Here is a 21,897-nt window from a genome sequence, read left to right on the forward strand (position 1 = left end):
ACTGAATATCCTCACTTCTAAGTTTAATTACGTACGTGTACTCTTCATTTCTTCAAAACGCCTGTACCCCCCACCGACACAAATAATCTGCATCTAAATTTAAAAGCAAAAGCCTTGTAACTGAGGGTACCTCTATTGGTGTCAGATACTCCCAAATGTGACATGATCACAGTGACACCATGTGGTGAAAGGTAGAACCCCAGCACGACCCCTTCCATAAAGAGGTGGCTGGGGATGTGCAGGAATCTCCCTGAAGAGTACGTTAAGGAAATAATCAGAGAAAGTGAATTAAAACGCTCCACATAAAAGCGATTGTGAGTATATAAGGATGTGCAAGGAATAAGGTACACCTGGACTCAGTAACAAGGAAGACATGTAAAACTATGACCCATACTGTCGTTGAAGCCAGGCTGTGCAGTGCATATTTACTCTTACTACTTGTTCATTCACTAATTGCTTTTTTACAGGCGCTGAATCCTTTTTTTTTTTTTTTAATTATTATTATTATTTGTGTGTGTGTGTGTGTGTGTGTGTGAGAGAGAGAGAGAGAGAGAGAGAGAGAGAGAGAGAGATATGATCAGCATGCCCTTTTGTAAGTACTGCATTCCTGGAAAAGCAAAAATTCTAGTTACACTGGAATCCATTGCAGTCGTACTACACTGAAATTAATGGACCAATCAAAGCATAAGAACTTGAGCTGGTTTCCAGGAAGTTGAGGATGGACTGAATGCATGTTCAATCCAGGAACTTACATTTTGACATAACAATTTCTCAGCAGCAAGCAGCAGTGATGGACTGGAAAGATGATGATGGAGTAAGTTTTTTGTCAAGCTCTCTAAAGTTTGTTTCAGGTAGAAAATTACACCCCCGTCCAAAAATGTAATGTAGCAATGAGAAGTGAGACACTCCTGATGTACAAACTGGCAGGAGGTAGGTGGCTGTCTTGAGTGAACATATCGCCTGCTAGCTAGCCACTTAGCAGGTGTTGGTTAGCTTTGTCCATATGCATTTTAGTGATGCGGTATAGTTAACGTTAGTTATCTCCGTTGCACTCTCTCAGGAAAGTCGACAGCTGTTGATTCATCTTTTGTAACGGCAAAATGTCTTAACAGCGTGTATCATGCATAAACGCTCTGATTTACCATCCTAGTTTGATTCGGCGGTAATATCCCAAAGCCAAACATCTATTATCATGGCTAGAGGCTACGTTAAATTAACCTAGTTCATCACAAATAAATTAAATTATACCAGTTGGTCTTTTAAAGGGAAGCTCAGAAAGTCGAATAAGGTAGATCTAGTGAATCGGTTTAATGACAGTGGATGGTAACATTAGCCTTAGCATGTAATTTTTGTTAGCTTATTTGTTATAAATGTCGAAAGAGAGAGACGGAGACGTTCTCTTATGTTTCTTACTCATTGATTTACCTTAGTGTATTTGCAGTGCTTGACTCGTCAGGCAAGTAAAGTCTAACATTGTTGTAGGAAACTCACTGATTAGCTAGTTAGCTTAGTAGCCTAACAACTGACGACGTGGTTACTGTGTCATAGCTTTTACTTGCATGGTCACCTACTGACTGAGTATTTATACTTCAGTTTAAAATGTTGGATTGTTCAGCGCAGAGATACACAGGGTTATTGTTTCCTTGTTACTCCAAATTATGAGCATCACGTTGTCGTAATATTAGGTTAACGTAGAAAAGAATGTTGCGAGGAATGCACATTCAAATGCACGATTTTAATGGATTGCTGTGTTTTACGCGCTGCAGTGCCATTCTCATAGTCACATGAAGGACAACTGCCATGGGCATGGTGGGCACTCCCACAGCCATGGGCCCGGAGGACATGCTTTCGGTGGACACGGTGGTTTTATGCCAGGGTTCCATGGCCAATTTGGATCAAGGAGTGAAGCTATGATGGACCCCACGCAGCAACCTAAGAAGTACTCTCATGTTGAGGACAGCAGTAGCTGGGATATTGTCAAAGCAACACAGTAAGATCTGTCTCTCTATCAGTAACTTAACTCTCAGCAACACATCAGTGTACAGGTGTCTGAGACAAAGCAATGAAACCATTCCAAGCAAAAAAAGTATGCAGTTTCTGTGTTGAAATATATGTTTACAATTTAAATATATAGATATGTTTCATAAAAAGAACTTCTTCAGGCTGCAAACCCTAACCCTGTGATTTTCTGTCAATTTGCATTTTAAGATGGTGTTAGGTATAATTTAAAATGACTTGTGGCAATGTATATATGTTGGGAAAGAACTAGGTAGTATACACTCACGTGCACACCTAAGAGGAATGAGGAAAAAGGTGTGTTGAAATGAGGAAAATGTCGCCACAATCGTTATAACCATAGGACACCAGCAGTAGGGTGTGGTAGTTTATCAGATTCAAAGCATTTAAGTTTCACATTAACTTTTCAACTCTGTTGTACCGTCTGTATCTCTGTCAAATACTCTGTTTTCTCAGCAAGTGATAAAGACAGTAGACTAACTTATATTGTTCCCATGACCAAACTAGTGCTTCTTAGTCTCACTTCAATGAAGTCAGTGTTTTTCTGAATTATGTTGTAGGTTTGGAGCCCTAGAGCGCTGTAAGGAACTTATAGAAGCTGGCTATGATGTGAGACAACCCGACAAAGAAAATGTAACATTATTGCACTGGGCAGCCATTAACAACCGCATGGAAGTGGTCAAGTAAGACCTGTCTCTTCATACCTGTTTTTTACAGGGCTGTGTTTGGAGTGATATCTGATTAGTTAGGCTACATCTCCAGGTTCTTCTGTAGGCAGATTTATTGTTGTAGTCATTGTTGTATGGTACATTCACTATGTTTAGCTCTCTGTTACAGTTGAAATATAACAGAAATGTTTTTGAATTTCTGTAGATACTACATTTCAAAAGGTGCTGTTGTAGACCAACTAGGTGGCGATCTCAACTCCACACCACTCCATTGGGCCATAAGGTAACCAGACACTTTGTTGTATATCCACACATTCAGTGATATTCATTCAGAATGAAATGTGGCATTCCAACTCTTGGTTATAAAGTTTACTGTGGTTTGCTTGGTGTATCAGGCTCTGACCACAGATATCATTCTAGGCGTATTGCTAATGTCTCATGTTGACTGTATCACCTTTTCTCCTCTCTGTGTAGGCAAGGCCATCTCTCCATGGTGATCCAGCTCATGCGGTATGGGGCTGATCCTTCATTGGCTGATGGGGAAGGTTATCGTGGCCTCCACCTGGCTGTTCTCTTCCAACATATGCCAATTGCTGCTTACCTTATGGCTAAGGGACAGGTAGGACAAACCAAGGCCAGGCTATATATTTGCACCTTTACTGAAGCATTTAACCTGTGTGACTGATTGCAGCTTGTCCAGTGCTAAATAATGTTATTAATAGTAGCGGGCTGATGCAGGGAAAGTCTTTGAGTAATTCAGGCTTTGTAAGTCAATGGAAAAAGAGCCAAATCAGCATCTCAAATGTGCTTTTTTTCCAAACATGTGTAAGGGAACCACCTCCCTGAGAAAGACCCAGAAAGGCTAAATGCAGAGGAAATGGGGAGTCCTATAGAATCTGGACTCTCGCCTTGGCATTGTCCAGGTCTATGTCAGCTCCTGTCTTTGGGGCTGTCCTCACTATAGTCTGCACAAAATGAATAGACAAAAATCCCTGTATAAATCCTTATATACCCCTTTGACACGTTCACAAAACATTCCGTTCATACCAGAAATGATTAGACATGTATGTCACCGTGAAAGTTCCAACTGTCAGTAGACATCTACATTCCTTTGACGATTGTGAATACATACGGAGTACAAATGAATAGACGCTATGAATAAGCGTTGTCATGGACTGCTCAGAGTGTGCACGTACGAAAGCATGACATAACTGAATATAATGCACACCTGAACCTCTGCAAGAATTTGAGGCTTGGGTCAGTGATGGTAGGATAACAATTACATGCACACACATACATGCAAACTGCGACACGCTTTGTTATATTTCCACTGCAGTAGTGTCAAGCACTTACAAAAATTGAATGTGTTTGGTTTCATACCTGAAAACCTTTGTTCATATTTGAGATTTCAGTAGTTCAGTACCCGTCATTGTTCTGATCATTGGAATTATGTCTACTGAAACCAGATTTTCTATCAGATAACAAACATGTAGTATGTTTATAAGAAGGTATTTACTGCATGAATGTGTATGAAGTAACTCTCTCTGTATTTCTGTAGGAAGTGGATGCACCAGATGTAAATGGGCAAACATCTTTGATGCTGGCGGCACAGAAAATTATTGGGTAAACGTGTTTTAATTACTGAACAAACAAGGACTACATTCAGTGTACTTTTACATGTGGCCAGTGTTGCTTCTCTTCCAGAAAGATTACCATCACATCTTTTACCATTATGTTTAATTTTTGGTTTACTTCTGGTTCCTATCTTTGTTGTTCTTATTTTTGAGGATTATTGTGGTTTTTAATAATATGATGCACAACATCAGTCAAGAGTAATAGTCTGGGACCATTGGTGTTCAGTCATGCAGATGCACTGCACTCCTTTGGTCTAACAGTCATATTGTGGTTTTTGTATCACAGACCTGAGCCCACAAATTTCCTGCTCAAGTGCAATGCTTCAGTGAACGCAGTGGACAAGGAGAACAGAAACTCACCCCTGCACTGTGCCGTGCTGGCCGGCAACGTGGATGCCGCACATCTCCTGCTGGAGGCTGGAGCTAGCACTGACCTGGAGAATGCTAATGTGAGAATACAAATTCTACACTGCTTCCTGTTTCACTCACGTTTCACCCTCTTGGGTGATTAAAATAACTCAGTATTACTGAAACTCCACAGTAGGTAGTAGTAGGCTCCTAGTAGACTCTCCCAGGTCTTCAAACTGAAGGAGCAAGTGCTCCTGAAAGAGGCGGTAGATTGGATCCAGAGTAGCTAAATTTGTGATACTATATATTATAAGTAATTACATCAGCTGATTTGTAATCTGTATATTTGTAATATTTGTGCTTAAACATAGGCTCTTAACATTTGTGTCCATCTGTAAATTGCTGATTCATAAAGTGTAGTCTGATATTACATGTGACCATATATAGTCAGAAAGTCCAGTGCCTTTGTATTAGATTAAATGTGGATGGTTGATGGAATAATTTGTTAATGATTTTGTTGTTGTTGTTCAGGGACATACTCCTTTAGACTTGGCCCATCAGGTACACAGTCCTTTACTCATTCACATGCTCAACGTGGTGAAGAAGGAGCGGATCAAATCCAGCTCTTCCTGCATCCGCATCCTCAACAAATACAGGGTATGGTACCTTCATTCTCATGCTCTATTTGTATCCTCAACAAATACAGGATCCAGTACAGCACAACTGGTGTCAGACTTTAAAAAGCATGTCGTACAGCATTGCGTCATGTTTACGTTCTTGTGACAAACTGGAAACAGCATACACTGCAGATATTTGTTTTGCCCCAAATATTTTTGTGCGCAGAATACTAATCTTCATTGTACTGAATAGTGTCGTATTATTTCTAAATGTATTTTTGTGTGTATGTGTGTTTGTTAGTTTTACCTAGTGTGTGTCTTCAGTGTGTTTGCTGTGTGGGCTGTGGGAGCCATTTTGGACATGGAGACAGAATCTTGGCTACTCAAAGGAGTGCTGCTGGCCTGTCTTATTGCTGTAGTCAATCTGGTCTCAAGGTAAGTGCAAATGAAGGGACACACCAGTTTCCTCTCCTTTCATAATTGGATTCTCAGTTAGCCACATGTAATTAGTGTTCTGTCCATCTGATTTGCCTGTAGGAATCCTCAGTATCTTTGCTCCCATGGGAAATTCCTAACTTTTAATAACATGCTACAAAATATCAATTTTGGCTACCTTAATGTATTCTAAAATGATGCTGGGCTGCATTTCAGTAACGTTAAAGATTCGTGTATGTTTATCTATGCAGGCAGTTAACGTATGGTACTCTCCAGACCATGGTCCCACCCACAGCGTTTATGGCCTCTGTGTTCTGGATGCTGGTCACGTGGTGCCTGTGGTTCATTCCTGATATCCTTTACCAGTACACACCTCTCTCCTCTGCTGTCTCTCCCCTCTCTCCAGCCTGCGCATCTCTGCAGGCCGCAGGCGTGAACCAATGGGTTTAGCTGAGCTTATGGAGAGATTCTGGTGCTGTTGTCAGTAGGTTCTTTACAGTGCAGGTTAACTTAGGTTCTTTTAAATCATAGGTTATGTTATTCCGGTAGGATTTGACTTGATAGCTATCTTGACTTTCCGGAATGTTGTCCATGAACTTTAAAACACTTGATTCTAAATCAGTAATCACAGTCCTTTTTTATCTTTTTGAGCACTGAACATTTTTTGTAACACAAGCGTCTTCAGCAGTTCACCGATCGGAGTTGGCAGTGTGACCTGTGAGAAGACTTGTGTAACAGACATTTTGATTTCCTATGGAAATGACTTTGGACTATTATTAGCATGTGTTTTACATACCAACACAACATACTGCCTGACAGGAAACAGCCACATTATATTGAAACTGCTTTTGGTCGACTATCATTTTCCTGTTTTGCGACGCAGTGTAGAGTAATTGAAGAGGTAATGAGGCGCAGGGGTGGTCTCTGCATGGACGAGGGATAATGAGAGTCTAGCTCACAGCACTGTCAGCGTTACAGAGGACTAGGATTAAAATGGAGACTCTGTTATCTGACGACCGCTGCTTTGATTAGGTGGTTGATAACCCCGTTGTTATTTGTGCCTTTTTGTCTTAGAGATGACAGACGTTTCTCATGTCTGCTTGTCTAAGCAGACTCATGTCATTTTGGTTTTAAAGTATGATAAGGTGACAGTCAAGGGAAACGAGTGTAAATCCGTACCTCACCACACAGCCTCTTTGATACGTTGCAGTCGTTTTGCATTAAATTTCCATTCATTTGGATAGGCGACAGTACAGCAGAGTGAAACGTGTGTGTGTGTGTAGGATTTGTGTATTTGAGAGATCCTTAATTTGACTGGTTTTTCACATGGCCCCAGCGCTACAGTACAGGTGCTGTCCACCCTAAGTGTGACAGCTTTGCTGTACTACTACCTTCGCAGCTGCAGGACAGACCCAGGGGTCATCAGAGCAACAGAAGAGGAGAAGAAGAAGGTAACTGCTGTGGTTCCGGGTGTGTAAAGTGGGGCTTTTGTCTCTAACTGAAGTTCTGACCAGTTTCTCTATGTCCCTGCAGAACATCGTGGTGCTGGCAGAGGCAGGGTGTCTGGACCCCAGGATATTCTGCACTTCCTGTATGGTATGCTAGACTTTTCTCCTGTGTTTACCCACGGTGAGGGGGAGTGGGTGGGGCTTGATTTTAGGAGGGAGAAAAAAAAAAACACTGACTAACTACAGGGTTTAAGATTGTAATCAAAATTGTTTAGACAAGTCAATATTGCTGCCCTCCTCACAATGCATTTTTGAACTCAGCTGCCTCTGACAATGGCATCATGGATATTGTTGGGTTTTTTTTTTCCTAATTTCAAAAGTCAGCCACACCTGAGAACAGTTCCAGGGTTAATGTGGAAATTGTCAGTGTCTGAATGTGCATGGTGTGTGTTACAGATGAGGAAGCCAATGAGAGCCAGTCACTGCATATCCTGTAATGCTTGTATTGCCAAGCAGGACCATCACTCCATCTGGATCAATAACTGCATTGGTGACTGAAATCCTTATGAAATCTGTAGTCTTTTCACTCAATTATCTTTTTTCCCGATCCTCAGTAATGATTATTCTCTCTGTCTCTGTATCCTCAGGTGCCAGGAATCACTACTACTTTGTGCTCTTTCTTCTGTCTTTTAATCTCTTTGGTGTGTGGATGTTCTATGGGAGTATTTCATGTGAGTAGCAGTCACCACACATTCAGATCAGATAAATCACATCAAACACTAAGACTTTTATCTTGGCATTTTACTGTTGCTGCACCTTCACCCACTTAAAACAAAACAAAAGCGTACTGGCCCATGTAAATGTCACAATTCAGTTTTTTTTAAATATTTATGCATCTTTGTGTCTGTCATAGTTGTTTTAAGTGTAACAGCTGTAATGAAAGAGGCAAACACCAACTGACTGCTTTCACTGTGTGTGTGTGTGTGTGTGTGTGTGTGTGTGTGTGTGTGTGTGTGTGTAAGCAGTCTGGTCCAAGCACTGTCCACTGCACTATGCAGAGGAGGGTGTATGGGGTGTAGTCACGGGCCTGGTGGGCTGCTCTCCCTGGGTACTCTATATCTTCTCCCTGACCTTCTTCCACATGTCCTGGGCCAGCATCATGCTTGTGCTGCAGCTCTATCAGGTAAGAGTCCAGCCATCCAAAGAACAAAACCTAATACACTGATGGATGAACTAGGCATTACCCTTAGTGAATATTTATTCCAGTACCTATTTATGCCTCATTGTTGCATTGGTAATAGCTTCTGTAATGACAGTGTATTACATACAAAAGCCCCTCTGTGATCTAATGTTCTGACCTTTAATACATGTCATTGTTTTGTCTAATCAGTATCTTTAAGTATGTGTACTGTGCTATAGGTCCTGGCATGTGTAGGGAGTCTCTTCCCTTAATTATACATGATATGATCATTCTGTAATGTAGAAATGTCTTCCCTCTCTTGCACTGTACTGCACCCAGTGGGCTTATGCTCTCTCCTGTTCTGGCCTGTTCTTCAGGCCCGGGCTGCACAGACACGACCACATTTTTACTAACTGTACAGTATAGTTACAGTACGTCATTCTTTGTTGGAAACTTGTAGATAGCTTTCCTTGGCCTGACCACAGCTGAGAGATCCAACCTGATATTCCGGCAGAGGAAGCTTCCACAGGCCTTCTCACTAAGACAAAACCCATTCAAGTGAGTGTTGTCAACATCACCCTCTTCAGTCAAAACACTCCTACTGCTTATTGTACTGGTAGTGTATAGTGTTTATATATTCACACATGTATTCACACTCTTGTTCTTCCTGTGTCACAGTTTGGGAGTGATGCGGAACCTGGTGAATTTCTTCCAGTTGCGCTGCTGTGGTTTGTGTAAACCAGTGGTGGTGGACTGGACCCAGCAGTACGCTGTGGGCTTTAACAGGGGGCACCCCATGTTCAGTGACCAAGATGCTGTCTGACCCATGGGGCTAATGGCCTACTCAGGGACAGAGAGCAGTATCTCCCAGGCACCTGGATCAAGCAGGGGACTTACCTATTCAGTTTGTTTTAACACGACACAGACAAGACTGTGAGATGAAGGGAAAGGAACTGGATGAAACCGAACACGTTTTCTGTGTTCATTTGCCTTATACTAGAACATATTTGACTACAATATTTGTATATAATATATGTCAAGGGATATGAAGGTGGAATTTGCCTTTAAATGACTATATTTTGATCCGATGTAATTTAGTTATTTGGTTGATTTTTTTTTTCTTTTTTAAATCTGAATGTTCTTTAAGTTGTATGTAATTTACACTTTTAAATTTTTATATTGTCTGATCAATGCTGCCAGCGATAACAATGAAACAAACAAAGCCTGTGTTTACCTATACAATAGCAGAGCCAAAGTGTGTTTACAGAATTCGGCATACCCTTGGTTATACCCACCATTAAGCTATCTACATATGTATGTACATAGATGAACATATAGCCTTCTTTTATTCCCTTATATGCCTTGCAACCTGTTCTCCACTAGCTACTAATCCATGTTTGCATGGCCTAGCCTCTGTCCATGGTAATTCCTGTTCATCTGTTACATAGAGCTCCCATTTTGTTTGAATAATGAACTCTCTCACCCTTAATCAGTGATCTGAAAGGATGATTGAGTCAGTGACTGCTTCAGTAATGTCATTCCAGTGAGTACCTATGAGTTTTCATTTATTGCCGATTTTCCATAATCTGATAAAAACCCTGCGCTGTTATTGGATATAATGTACCAAACTTCACAATAAACATCAATTTGATATGTTAACATTGACTCCAGTTTTTGATTTCCATGCTGTTGGGGTGGAGAACTGTAGATTTTTACTCCAGTCATAATCAGAATAACCATGCATTTGACCTTGAAGATGTTTCATTAGAACTGGTAGATAATTCATTCAGACATCCTTTCTACAAGGCAACAAAAATCTGTTCAAATCTATTTGTTGGAGGTTTGAGAACTGTTATTTCACTTTTATATGACAGTTGTAGACTTCATATTGGGTAAATGAACATAGATGTATTAGTATTTAGCTGTTGAATATTTGATATAGCATAATTCTGTTTATGAGGCCATATTGACTCCTATTAATTAAAGCAGACAATAGGTTAACTGAGAATAAAAAAAATATCAATTAAAAAAAATTAAATAATGTTCCCTCCAGTAAGCAGGGAACAGCTGGAATGGTTACCATAGTGTTGCAATCCTTTTAAAGTACATTGCTAGTGAGTATTTTTCATTTTCCTCAAAATGATGTCTGTGCAGCACTCACATAGCATAATAAATAGATTTCTTTGAGCGTATAATTGGTAACAATGTCCTGGTTTTATTTACCACCATGAAATAATACATTTGAGGTGAATACATGAAAGTATTAACTATCTATCTCTGTGACAAACAGTGCTTGGTTACGATCTAGAACAGGATGTGTCATTTCCCAAACCTCATTCTCTCTCCTCAACCACTCCCATGTTGCCAAGACCTCGCCCCTTTGGACCAAAGTTTTTTGCGTAGCAAACTGAAAAAAAAAAAAGACAAACGCACTCATTAGTAATTATGGAGAGTTTTGTCAATGACCCTGCCAAAAAAGAGCAAGCCAATCATTTAAACTTAAAAAGGCACACTCCGGTGTGATTTCATTAGAGAGTAAAGCAGGCCACTCAGATACTTCTGTTTATGTCACAGGTATTTGGTAGCTGTAAAGCTAATTCTTCAAATTAGTTCTTCTACACGAGGCTTTACCTGTACTCTTCTGACCTAATCAGTATTACCTGTTTGTGCTGGTCTAACTGAGATAATGGAATTTGTCAAATGGATTTCTGACAGTGTTCCATGCCACTTTCACTAATGTCAAGCACCCATGAGCAGATGATGGGATTTGTCTAGGCTTTTCATAGACTGTGACTGATGGGTGTGATTGAGCCTAACTGAGCCTCCTCATTTCTGCTCTCTGAAAACCATCACATCTACTGTGTGTGTGCTAATGAAAGATGTTATCACTGATGGGAGAAGGTGTCAGTAGCGGAGGTTTCACACTCAGTGATTGAGATATCTCAACTTGATCATGACGAACAGAGGAATTCAAATTTCTCTAAACAAAAGAAAAGATTACTCAGTCAAACTGACTGCAATGACCATTTGGCTCGGAGCATCTTCTGTTTATAAATGATAATGCATGATAACTTCTGTGTTTCTACATCTTTTTTATAACTACTGTGTTGTTAAAGTAACAAGGATGAGGAAAAACACACAGTTTTCTTTATACTGGTACCTTTACAATAGATCTCTCCATCTTTGTCTGTCACTGTGGTAGATTCCAGGCTTTTCCCACACAGGGCACAGCGAAAGCATGTTTTGTGCCAGGGCTGTAGTTACATCATGGACAGATCACATATGAACATTAGTGTCACATTAGGGTAAGGACGGCAAAGCTCTTCACTTCACATCTTTAGTTAGAATGAGCGCTGTGCTGTGAAACCGTTGTCCAAAAAATGAATTACGATTTTCAGTGAGCAGCTTGTACCTATCAGATGTAAACTCTGTCTGTTAAGTTGATTTACCATAATGTTCATATTAAAATATACTCGCTGTTTACAGTTTATATAGATTAGATTTTCAGTAGTTCTTGAGATGTGGTTCATTTCTAACACCATGTTTAGAGGACCTGGAATGCAGGCTGGAGAAAATCGTGCTAATTCAATGAGCTTTTGGGAATGTTTTTACCTTCCCTGCTCCCATGACCTTCTCTGCTGCATACACTGCTTTGGAGCAGCGGGGGCATTGGTCTGAACCACCAAACTTCTTGGCAAACTTGTTGGAGTTTGGATTAGAGGGTGTGGGCCGATGAGACTTTGTCCTGTGAAAAATAAATAAATAACCACACTAAAAAAGGCAGCAAGCTAACAAACACTCTTGTTTTAATGCTCGTACGTCAAGAGACAATGAGCATATATAAGACAACATTCATTAAAATGATTTTGTTTCTGGAAACATAGATAGTGCCTCAGTAAGTTGGGAGTGAAAAGCCTTTTAGTAGAGCTTTTATGTTGTGTTTGTATGTGTTTGCCTTAATAGCTATGCACTGACTGATTTTTTTTTTTTTAACTTTTAGTGATGGAGGCATCTACTTATTCATCTCAACGTTTGCAATTAAACTTTTATTCTACATCAGTGCCACTTCAAATCCCTTTTCAGAGATTAGATTTGACTGAGAACTATCACTGGTCTCTTTGGTGTATTTTTCACAGTATGTCGACTCATTAACTCTCAGCAAAACACTGTTGATTTACTTCTCAATCTATTGCTTTTGTCTTCCCATTTCAGTTGAGTTGCCTTGGAGTTTTCAATAGCGATGAATTTTGAATTTCTCATCACAATGGCTTGAATCATTTTCTTTTATGTTTATTTGCCAGTCAAGGGCACCTAGCAGTATTTTTCCTCTTAATTCATGAAAATTTGCATATTACACTTTAATACAGATTGAGATATATATACAGATGTGCAGATATGTAACTATACGTATGTATGCTATTGACATACTCTTGAGATTGGAGATCTGGGTCTGTCGGATCTGAGTTCAGTGCTCCTGCACCCTGTCCATAGCCATAGCCTTTTGGGCCATATTTCTTGCCATAGCAGGACTTGCAGTAGATCTCTGACTCGTGTGCCGCTACCGTTGTGCTGTCCAGGCCTTTCCGGCAGGTCACTAGAAACAAAATACACAAACTAAACAAACAAAAGCACTGGAAAAAAAACATATCTGTTTACAGTGAACTGCAGGGACCTTTTCTAGCTCCATCGTCTGAGTTTAGATGATGAGGTGTATGACAATAGTTTAGAGATTAATTTTATGGTATGACCAGGAATAACCAATAACTTAACAACCCATTTTTAAAGTGTGAACCAAAGGAATTTCTGTTTGTTGTGCTTCAGAGAACTGGGGCTAGGCTGGAGATTACTAAGGCCAGACTGGGAAAATGACCTCACGTCTCCCTCTCTGGAGCCCTATCGCCTCCTCTGTGTTCTGCCAGCTGTTCCACTCTACAGCCGAGTAATGTGGCTCAAAGGATCTTTGCTTTGTGCCTAATTTTAGGAGGGGTGGACAGGTTTGGAAGACCCAAACTGTCACATATCACAGTAAATGGAGGATCCGCCTTTGAATATTGGATAATTACCTGGATGTTAGCCCAATCACAGTATTCCCAATTGCTCCATTTACCTATTACCACCATTCTTGCCAAGTTCTTGCCTTTCTCATTAAATGCCACTGAAACTTAATATTTGTTCACATGGAAACACTGAGGAGGTGGCATATCCATTTAAAGAAAGTGTATCATGCTTTGATGACACTCTCAGTCCACTAACGAGCTGTCCCACTGCTATTGTCTCCATTATTCATCATGGCCCCACAGTTCTCATGTGGACACAAAAGCAGCATGTCCAAATTAACTTACATCCTGACAGAGGGACCGACCGTTATCTTGGTTTTTAGGAGAATGTTGACTGAAGGCTTGAGGCTACATTCTAATGAACTGTAGATAATGAACAGTGCCCATGGTGTTGGTCGACATGCCCAAGACAAACAGATTAGTGTGTTATAACAAATGAAAGAGGATTAAAAAATATACAATCATGTCTAGGGAGTAGTTGATTAATAAACTGAGCTCCACACCTTTGTGAATTAAGCTAATTACAGTACTAATTTGTTGGAAATCCCTTTGTCTTATTTACATTGTGAATTATTAATTAAATACCGAAACAGATTCTTAAGCTAATTTGATACAATTCAGTTCAATTCTCAAGCTAACTCAATGTGAAATTATATAATTATTGTTAGTACAATCACTACACAAAATCTTATATAAAGGCCACACAGGGGCCATGTGTAAGAAAATCTTTAAAAGACTTTAAAAAATACTACCACTACTACTACTACTACTACTACTACTAACAGATAAAGGGGAAGCACTGGATGGGTGAATGCTCATGGAGGAATGATGCTGGAAAACACTGAAATGGCTCACTGCAAATGAAGCAGGTTTTGTGGAAGCTCCTGGCATTGCACTGAATCTCTTCAGCATGGTACACAGTCTTTTCACAGGCAGCACATTTAGCTCCTCCACCCCAGTTTGGCATCTTTGACTACGGGAATAAGGGAATGGGTACATTCAGTCATCTCACCACAGTGGAATGCAATGATAAGGGTCCAAAAATAGTAGCTTTATAAGGATGGCCTGGTATAAATCTAACAAATGTCAGTCTCTGTGTTCAGCATCTCAAAGATGATAAACACAGTCACGATTTTACAACTTAGCTCTTGGGATTCCACCAGCAGTTTGAATGACAATTCATGAAAACTATTATGTAGAGAAATGTATTAACTTGTTATCATAGTGGTTATACTGTTCTGATCTATTCATACTGAAAGAGTATAATGTATCTATAGCCAAATAATCTCAAAATATTTCAACATTTCAACAACACAGTGACATTCCAGTCTCTCAGTTAGTAAGTAATTGATCCTTGAAGTGATGTGCACACAATTCTATCAGCTACAGAGACATATCGTTTAAAACTAGTCTGTAAGAAATACAAGTGATATTAGTTCATATTAAAATTTCTCTCAAACATGAATATAATTTTAACAGTACTGTAATCCTACTCACAGGAGCACAGGTCGGTAAGACTGCCACACAAGGTCTCTAGATCAGTCCAGCCCTTTGGCTTTGTCCATTCTGGGCCCCCTTTAAGGGACTCTTTTATAGTGGGCGACTTTCACCCACCACCATACACAATACCAGCAAGAGCAAGATGACGTTTTAATTATACCATCTTCCCAAAATAACTGCTTTCAAGTGTGTGGAGACAAAGTCCCAGTGGTCTCTGGTTCTGAGCCAGGACATGTATCCACAGCTCATGTTCAGTATTTAAAACATTATGAGTGATTGGATAAGGAAAATTTGCCAAACTTTTAGTGTGAAGGCTGTTTTCAGAGATGGTGAAATGGCAATGAGTAGAACAGCAGCTCTTAAACACTGATATAGTTGTTAGCGCTCATTGTGCATATTTTATGTAAAAGGAATCTATGAATAAGTATAAGCAGATATTTGGTGCAAAACATAAAGAAAAAACCCTCGTGGTTAAACATAAACTGAATACTCATAACACTTATTTAAAAGCAATGAAAATTTATTACTTTCTTTGCTGAAAGTATCAAGTTTCTTACATTTACACTTAAATTTCACCAATAATATTTAAATATGAATTATCCATACACACTCATCTCCAGCTTCCTTAGAGAGAATTCTCATTCCAAAAGGTAACAGTCAAAATTGACAGTTAATGAAGTTGTAACATTACCACATTTTATTAACATGTACAATACAGTCCACCTACAATGCTTAATAATTTTCACAGAACTGCCCTCTGGTGCGAAATCATTTGGCAAAAAAACCTTCCATGGCACTTTCAAACACTCCACGTAAATGTCATCATACAAATTACTTTTTTTTTATATATAATGCAATTCAGTCACTCCTTTCTTTCATACTTTGGCAATTAATGGATACCCTGAATAATGAAGTAAAAATTCTTTTCTTTTTCTTTTTTAATTTCCATGAAATCACTTTTCAAGCATGTTATTTTTTTAAAAAATAAACACTCTACAAGAAAAGATTGCATTAAACTGTAAAGTCATGACTATCGGATTACAAAGCCCCGGGCTTATATGTATTTAAGAGTGAGTTCAAACCCACAACTTTGTTCTCCATGAACCTTATATTTGGAGATTTATATGAGTGTTTAGCACCAAGTCCTCATGCTATTGTGTTACTCATCTATAAAGATGATGGAATAACCACACAGTGAAGGCAATCAGGACCAAAATTAATGCATTAAGCTACAGTACCAATAAAACAGCAAAACAGCAATGTAAGACAAGAAGATACAACTGAATATACAACATGTGGACACAAACACAAACATGCACGCACACACTGGCTCCATTCAGTTTCTTTAGCAGCAGAGCGACTGCGGGCACGGGCAGGCAGCCATTTTAATTGTCCTCAGAGTTGACCTCCAGCCTCCTCTGAGGGATGTAGAGGGTTTTCGGGGTCACCCCCGGTGTCAGAGTGGACAGAGACGACACTGGGGTGTGGAAGAAACTGTGCTGAGACACCTGATTGCCTTTGGGCGTAGATACAAGTGGCTAAAGGAGACAATGAGATGGATTAAAGATTATCCTCCCACATCCAGTGCAAGCAAATATTGGTTCACCCACCCCGTTCTTTTGGAGAAGGACACTGGATTGTGAAGTTAAACATTGACTAGATATTCATCTAGTCAACCATTTTAATAAGTATATTAACATAATAAAATGGTGCTGACATAACTGAAGTTTGAACAATACCACTGGTGTATAGCTAATAAATTTAACTAGATTAGTAAATTGGTGTGCCTGAGAACAGAGCGGTAAATATATATGTATGTATGTATGTATGTATGTATGTATATATGTGTGTGTGTGTGAGTGTGAGTGTATGGGGAAACCTACTTGCTGTACACTGATGAGGGTGACAGGCTGTCCGTGTAACGTCGTCTGCAGGGTCCCAGCAGGGGAGATGGGCTTGATGAAGATCATGCCCCGCTGAGGGAGCATTGGGTGGGGCGAGGGCAGACGGCTGACCTGGTCTGGAGTCGCAGGGCCAGGAACATTGCCACTGCCAGGCACAGTAGCTCCTGAAGGTATCAGGCCAAGATTTTGCAGGGTGAAGTTGAGTATGGCAGGGCTGGGACTGTGCAAACGATGGCTCTGGGCAGTGAAGGGTGAGGCTGGGAGAACTCGATGGAGAGGGTGACTGGTTGGGGTGAACTCCTGGGGCAGGGGGGGCCGAGAACCTAGGAGCGGGACAGGACAAAACGGCCCACGTCAGTGACAGCATCAGGACTGCAGATTGAGGTTTTTCCTCATTATAATGTACACATGCACTTTCTTCCTCTTCAGTTTAGAGTCTTGACATGGTATGCATTAGTCAGAAACTAGGTACCTGCTGTGGGAGTGCGATGGACGTTATACGTGGGTGTGGAAGCCTTAGTGGTGTCTCCGCCAGGACACTGCATGTCCCTGTGACTCAGAAGAGACTGCTGGGGTATGGGGATCAAGTATCCAGCCGGGATCAAAGTCTGACATGCAAACAACCAAAAATGACATGGTGAGTCACTGTAAGAAGCTTTTGTTTGTATCTGTGTGTGTGTTGGGATGGTATTAGTACCTCAGTATGTAACTGGCCTTGTGGCAGTACAACCTCTTGCGGCGAAATGCTTTTGTTTTGGCTCTGGGCTTGCGTGGATATGTGCGGTGTAAGCCTGGCCTCACTCTCTGAGCTCGTGACCTTCTCCTCCCGCTCAAGGAAAGTTTCTACGCTGTGTTCCAGCGGCGCTGCGGTTCCAGGAGCAAGGGTCCGGTTCTCTGGGGTCTTGGCAAACTCTGGGTCCAGGTGCAAGGCTCTGGGGGAGGGGCGACTGGAAACTAGAGCGCCCCTGCGAGCCTTAAGACGAGCCTGCAGGATCTCACCAAGTTTGGGGGATGCGTCCTGAGATAAGATAGCAGACAAGAGGTTAAGCACAAATTAAACACACCCTGCTGATAACCTAAAGTGATTCAAAAGAAGAGTAAGAGTAAATGTGTGAGCTATTCTGTATTACTCACTATGTGATTGTGTCAATCAAATAATAATCTACTGAATGTTTATATGCCTGTGTGAGGCACACTGAATGGACTTGTGTCTGAAATGCACTATATAAATAAACTTGCCTTGCCTTGTCTTGAATCAACAATGGATCAACAATCATACCACATCAAGCAAACAGTATGATAAAAATAATTATTGATGGACTACAAAGCACCTTAACTTAAATTTCATTCTTTTTACTTGTCTTTTGTCCCCTTGTTGACATTAAACTTAAACACGTTTTTCTGGCCATTCCATCTCACATATGCACTGACCTTGGAGCTTGCTTCTGTTCGTTTGACCTTGGAAGGACTTCCCTCTGAACTTAGTTCACAGCCCATGCGTTTAAGAGTAAACGGACTGGAAGATGGTTGAGTCACTTGATCGCTTGGAGTCAAGGTCACAGTTGATTTGTGAATGCTGGGGTCGCCAGGACTTTCAAATGTCATTGAGCGCACGGCAAGGCTGGTGGGTTCTGGTCTGGTTGGGGGATGAGGCCTGAGGGAGGCAGGATGCATGTAAACAGCATAAGGAGGGCCTGCCTGGTGTTGAGGTAGCAGGACAGGAATAAGTGGGGAACACTGAGTTGGAAGGTAGGACACTGCCCCTGGAGGTATAACTGAGTAATGCACTCCAACAGCAGGAGTAGCCTTAGGCTCTGTGGCCAACACTGATTCAGACACTGCTGATGATTTAGCAGCGCTCTCCACAACAGGCTTAGCAGCCTCTTCGGGAGAAGGGGTAGGTGTCTTCTGGCTGTCCCTGAAAGAACAGCAGTCACATTTTAAACCAATAACAAAAAAGCCTTCATAGACAAAAATGAAAAATATATTGACAAACATTTAAAAACAAACTAAATAACTGGAATCACTTACTTTGACTGCTCATCAAGTTGTATTTTACATATGGTTGCTAACTGTTCCATTTTGCTCGGATACAACTCCGCGTTCAATGAATCATCTAAGAGACCAGAAAATAGAACCAGATACCATATGTAACTCTCTTGCAGTGAAGTCAATGAGACTAAACCGTTTGAGCAAATTTAATAATGTGAAAACCTCTTTTGTAACTTACTGGAAGTATTTTTGATGGGACTAGAAGGTGCTGAGCTGATTTTCCTACGGTCATCCTGGATGCTCTTGGCTAGTTTCACCAGCGAGTGGTGACGAGTGAAGCCTCGTTTTGTTCCAGGAGAAGAGAAGAGGTTTTTGGCACAGTTGTCTATGGAGGAACGCGACTCCAGAGGCCTCTTCACTGAAGCTGTAGATTTCAATGTAGTGCTCTCTAATATGGAGATGGAAAAACAAAACTATAACACAAGACCAGAAGTTTTATACCATACAAATATCAACCATACCAGATGAGTGTTGAAACTGTTACATTTAAATACATCTTTTTTTATTATTATTAAATTCAATTGTTATTAACATGTGGAAACAGGAGGTTACACTGGACAATGTGCACTTACCCTTAGGGGAGGGCAGGTCTTCTGGGCCTGTCCATTTGAATGCAGGTTTCCTCCCTCTCTCTTCGGTCACATGAACCTTCTTAATCAATTCCAGGCTGCTCAGGACATTAGCTATGTCATAGAGCCTGCGGATCTTTGCTAAACAAAAACATCATCGTGGTAAAGAATGGTCCCACCAATAGCTGTGTTCATTTGAAGTTTCAAAGCCTATTTTGAGGAGAATACTTACTTTTGAACTTGCTCTTGTCCTGGTCAGTGACCTGATCCTCCCCAATGAGGATTTTGGCAGCAACCTCCAGGCTTACAACGCGAGGGGTGGACACCAAGAACAGCATGACAAACTTCTGGCTCATCACTCGCAGAGATTTGTCTTTGCGGCTGTTAACAGAAGCTGGAGGAGGGAACAGCAAAGATCATTGCTTTATTTCTCTGACACCACAGCTGTGTTTCTAAACACAGCTCCTTCAAAGTGAACCGTGAATGAGTTTCACAGGAAAAGACCATGACGAACGTGTGACACGTACAAGTTTCATTTTTAAACCAGCCCAACCCAACATTAGCACGCGTGTCTGTTGTAGTCCACTCACCAGCTTTGAACTCAACACCTGGCAACTCCACAAAACAGAGCTCCTTTTGCTCTCCTTCCATTTCAGCAGAAACCTCCTCGTTCTCTTTCTCCTCACCATCTAGGTCAAACTCTCTCTCCTCCTGTTCCAAGGCCCTCTGGCGAATTTGGTGCATTTGCTGCCCATAGCGATGCTCCTCACCAACTTTACGCAACAGCGCTAGTGTCTCGGGAAGGTCCGCGCGGCCATGCCACGTGTAGCGATTCTTGGCTAGTCGGCTCACCATGTGCAAGCTCTCAAGCACGTTCATAATATCGTAGATGCGCCGACGCTCCACATCTGGCAGAGACAGCAGGCAATTATTAATTATTGAACTACCATAGCTCAACAAGTAGGCTAGTTCTGAATATGCACAAGGCAAGTTCATTTGGGCTATGTAAATGGCTCTGAACCAGTTAGTACAGAGCAATGTAAAGACTTACTCAATTCTGTAGCAACATCATCAAGACAGATATCATTGTTGAGGGCGGGATTGGGGTAATCTGGGTATCTTGCTAAAAACTTGTGACAGAGCAATCCCAAACTCTTCTCTTTTCTACTGATTTGGAGTTTCTCAGATTCTTCTCCAAGCCTTGATTCCTGAGAAACAGAAAAAAAAAAGCAGCGGTACACAATAAACGCACTGCGTAAGACACACATAATAAACTGTCAGTCTGGGAACACAATCATCCAGGCTATATAATATAGAAGGCTCTTTCTCTTAATACTACCGTTGTTATGATGGCCATACCTGCGTAGAATGATCTTGCTCCTCTGATTCTGTGGTCTCCTCACACAGTTCTTTCTCACGGTTACGTATCTCAGGGCTGGCAGCACTGATGAGCATTTTCAGGTTGGAGGTGGGAGTCCAGGGGTCACAAGCTGGGGTGTCCCTGCCTTTTGTGGGTGTTGTCAAGGGGCCCATGTTTTGCTGACTCTCTACTAATGCTGATCCAGATGGTTTCCTCGATGTTTTTGTTGATGTCTGTGGTTCCACAAACACATTCTCTTTCTTCAAACAAAAGTCTGAGTATTAGTAAAACATTATGCAGAAAGTTTCATCCCAAATGATGCATTTTTCCCCACATGTACTTCCCCCATTTTGTTTCCTCGACAAAATTTAAACATTGGTGAATTTAATATGTTTAAGGCAATGTTCTGATTTCATTAGGAGAGGGTTTCTATAGTGGGGAAGACCCACAGACATGTTGAAGGCATTGGAATTACAATGGAATGATGAATCAGATAGTTTCGTGAATTCAGTATAAACATATCAGTAAATGTCAACACCGTTTGTCACATAAAAAGAGCACTGTAAAAAAAAAAGAAAAAAAAAAAAGCCACAAACCTTTTCATCAAACGATACTGGTGCTTGGCTAAAATCTGTGCGGTCTGATAAAATACTAGTCATTTTCCACCTGAAAAAACATCAAACATCAGAAGATACCTAGCATTAAATGACGGGCGACATATATTAGTGACACGTTCAGCAACGCTAATACGCAATTTACAATTACAAGAAGAAAAAAAAACCCAAAATGAAAATGTTACAATATCGATTACCTTTTCTTAAGTGCATTGTACAATCTAGGGGAAAGCATCGTGTAGAAATGCGTTAAACTTGCAAAAACAAGCTATTTTTCAGAGATATAAATGATCTTGTTAAATAAGATTTTGCGTAAATCAAAGTTATTTTGATTTAAAACTACAGGGACTGAGCAACTATTTTTGGACGCTTGGCGGTAACTGACACCCATTCTATCGAATTATACAGTAGAACCTGAAAAGGCACGCCTCCTATCAAAACTAACCAATAAAAGGGAAGCGGGAGACCGAGTTTTAGACTGTCCCGCGCAGGTAC

General features: G+C 40.8%; 3 protein-coding genes across 3 annotated transcripts; 1 reads left to right on the forward strand and 2 right to left on the reverse strand.

Moving 5' to 3' along the window:
• Positions 1–733: 733 nt before the first annotated feature.
• On the forward strand, positions 734–9,358 carry zdhhc13 (zDHHC palmitoyltransferase 13). Its single transcript, XM_030794433.1, has 17 exons — positions 734–814; positions 1,767–1,990; positions 2,577–2,699; positions 2,890–2,967; positions 3,159–3,303; positions 4,243–4,307; positions 4,605–4,767; positions 5,198–5,323; positions 5,585–5,718; positions 5,970–6,070; positions 7,045–7,169; positions 7,252–7,314; positions 7,623–7,716; positions 7,814–7,897; positions 8,192–8,349; positions 8,807–8,904; positions 9,025–9,358. Exons 1-17 carry the CDS (start codon positions 791–793, stop codon positions 9,167–9,169), a joined length of 1,950 nt encoding a protein of 649 aa, XP_030650293.1. The 5' UTR covers positions 734–790; the 3' UTR covers positions 9,170–9,358.
• Positions 9,359–10,679: 1,321 nt separating this feature from the next.
• On the reverse strand, positions 10,680–14,370 carry csrp3 (cysteine and glycine-rich protein 3 (cardiac LIM protein)). The gene is made up of 5 exons (XM_030794434.1): positions 14,259–14,370; positions 12,775–12,940; positions 11,959–12,091; positions 11,507–11,600; positions 10,680–10,753 (listed from the first exon to the last, which is right to left on the reverse strand). Exons 1-5 carry the CDS (start codon positions 14,368–14,370, stop codon positions 10,680–10,682), a joined length of 579 nt encoding a protein of 192 aa, XP_030650294.1.
• A 1,918-nt stretch (positions 14,371–16,288) lies between these two features.
• On the reverse strand, positions 16,289–20,961 carry e2f8 (E2F transcription factor 8). The gene is given in 12 exon segments (XM_030766838.1): positions 16,289–16,441; positions 16,787–17,130; positions 17,280–17,415; positions 17,505–17,825; positions 18,239–18,667; positions 18,835–18,923; positions 19,038–19,247; positions 19,432–19,569; positions 19,661–19,822; positions 20,019–20,336; positions 20,480–20,679; positions 20,792–20,961. Coding segments are annotated over 12 exon segments (2,670 nt in total).
• Positions 20,962–21,897: the final 936 nt, after the last annotated feature.

This window comes from Chanos chanos, chromosome 2, assembly GCF_902362185.1.
Source record: "Chanos chanos chromosome 2, fChaCha1.1, whole genome shotgun sequence".
Classification (NCBI taxonomy): domain Eukaryota; kingdom Metazoa; phylum Chordata; class Actinopteri; order Gonorynchiformes; family Chanidae; genus Chanos; species Chanos chanos.

Bases quoted from the DNA above. Each gene is read 5' to 3' on its own strand.
- zdhhc13 (XM_030794433.1), top strand. From the start codon at position 791: ATGGACTGGAAAGATGATGATGGA. The intron at 4,308-4,604 runs GTAAACGTGTTT...TTTGTATCACAG, and splicing joins GCGGCACAGAAAATTATTGG to ACCTGAGCCCACAAATTTCC. The intron at 7,898-8,191 runs GTGAGTAGCAGT...GTGTGTAAGCAG, and splicing joins GTTCTATGGGAGTATTTCAT to TCTGGTCCAAGCACTGTCCA.
- csrp3 (XM_030794434.1), bottom strand. From the start codon at position 14,370: ATGCCAAACTGGGGTGGAGGAGCTAAATGTGCTGCCTGTGAAAAGACT. The intron at 12,092-12,774 runs GTATGTCAATAG...TATTTTTCACAG, and splicing joins CCAGATCTCCAATCTCAAGA to GACAAAGTCTCATCGGCCCA. The intron at 10,754-11,506 runs GTACCAGTATAA...TTTTTTTTTCAG, and splicing joins TGGAGAGATCTATTGTAAAG to TTTGCTACGCAAAAAACTTT.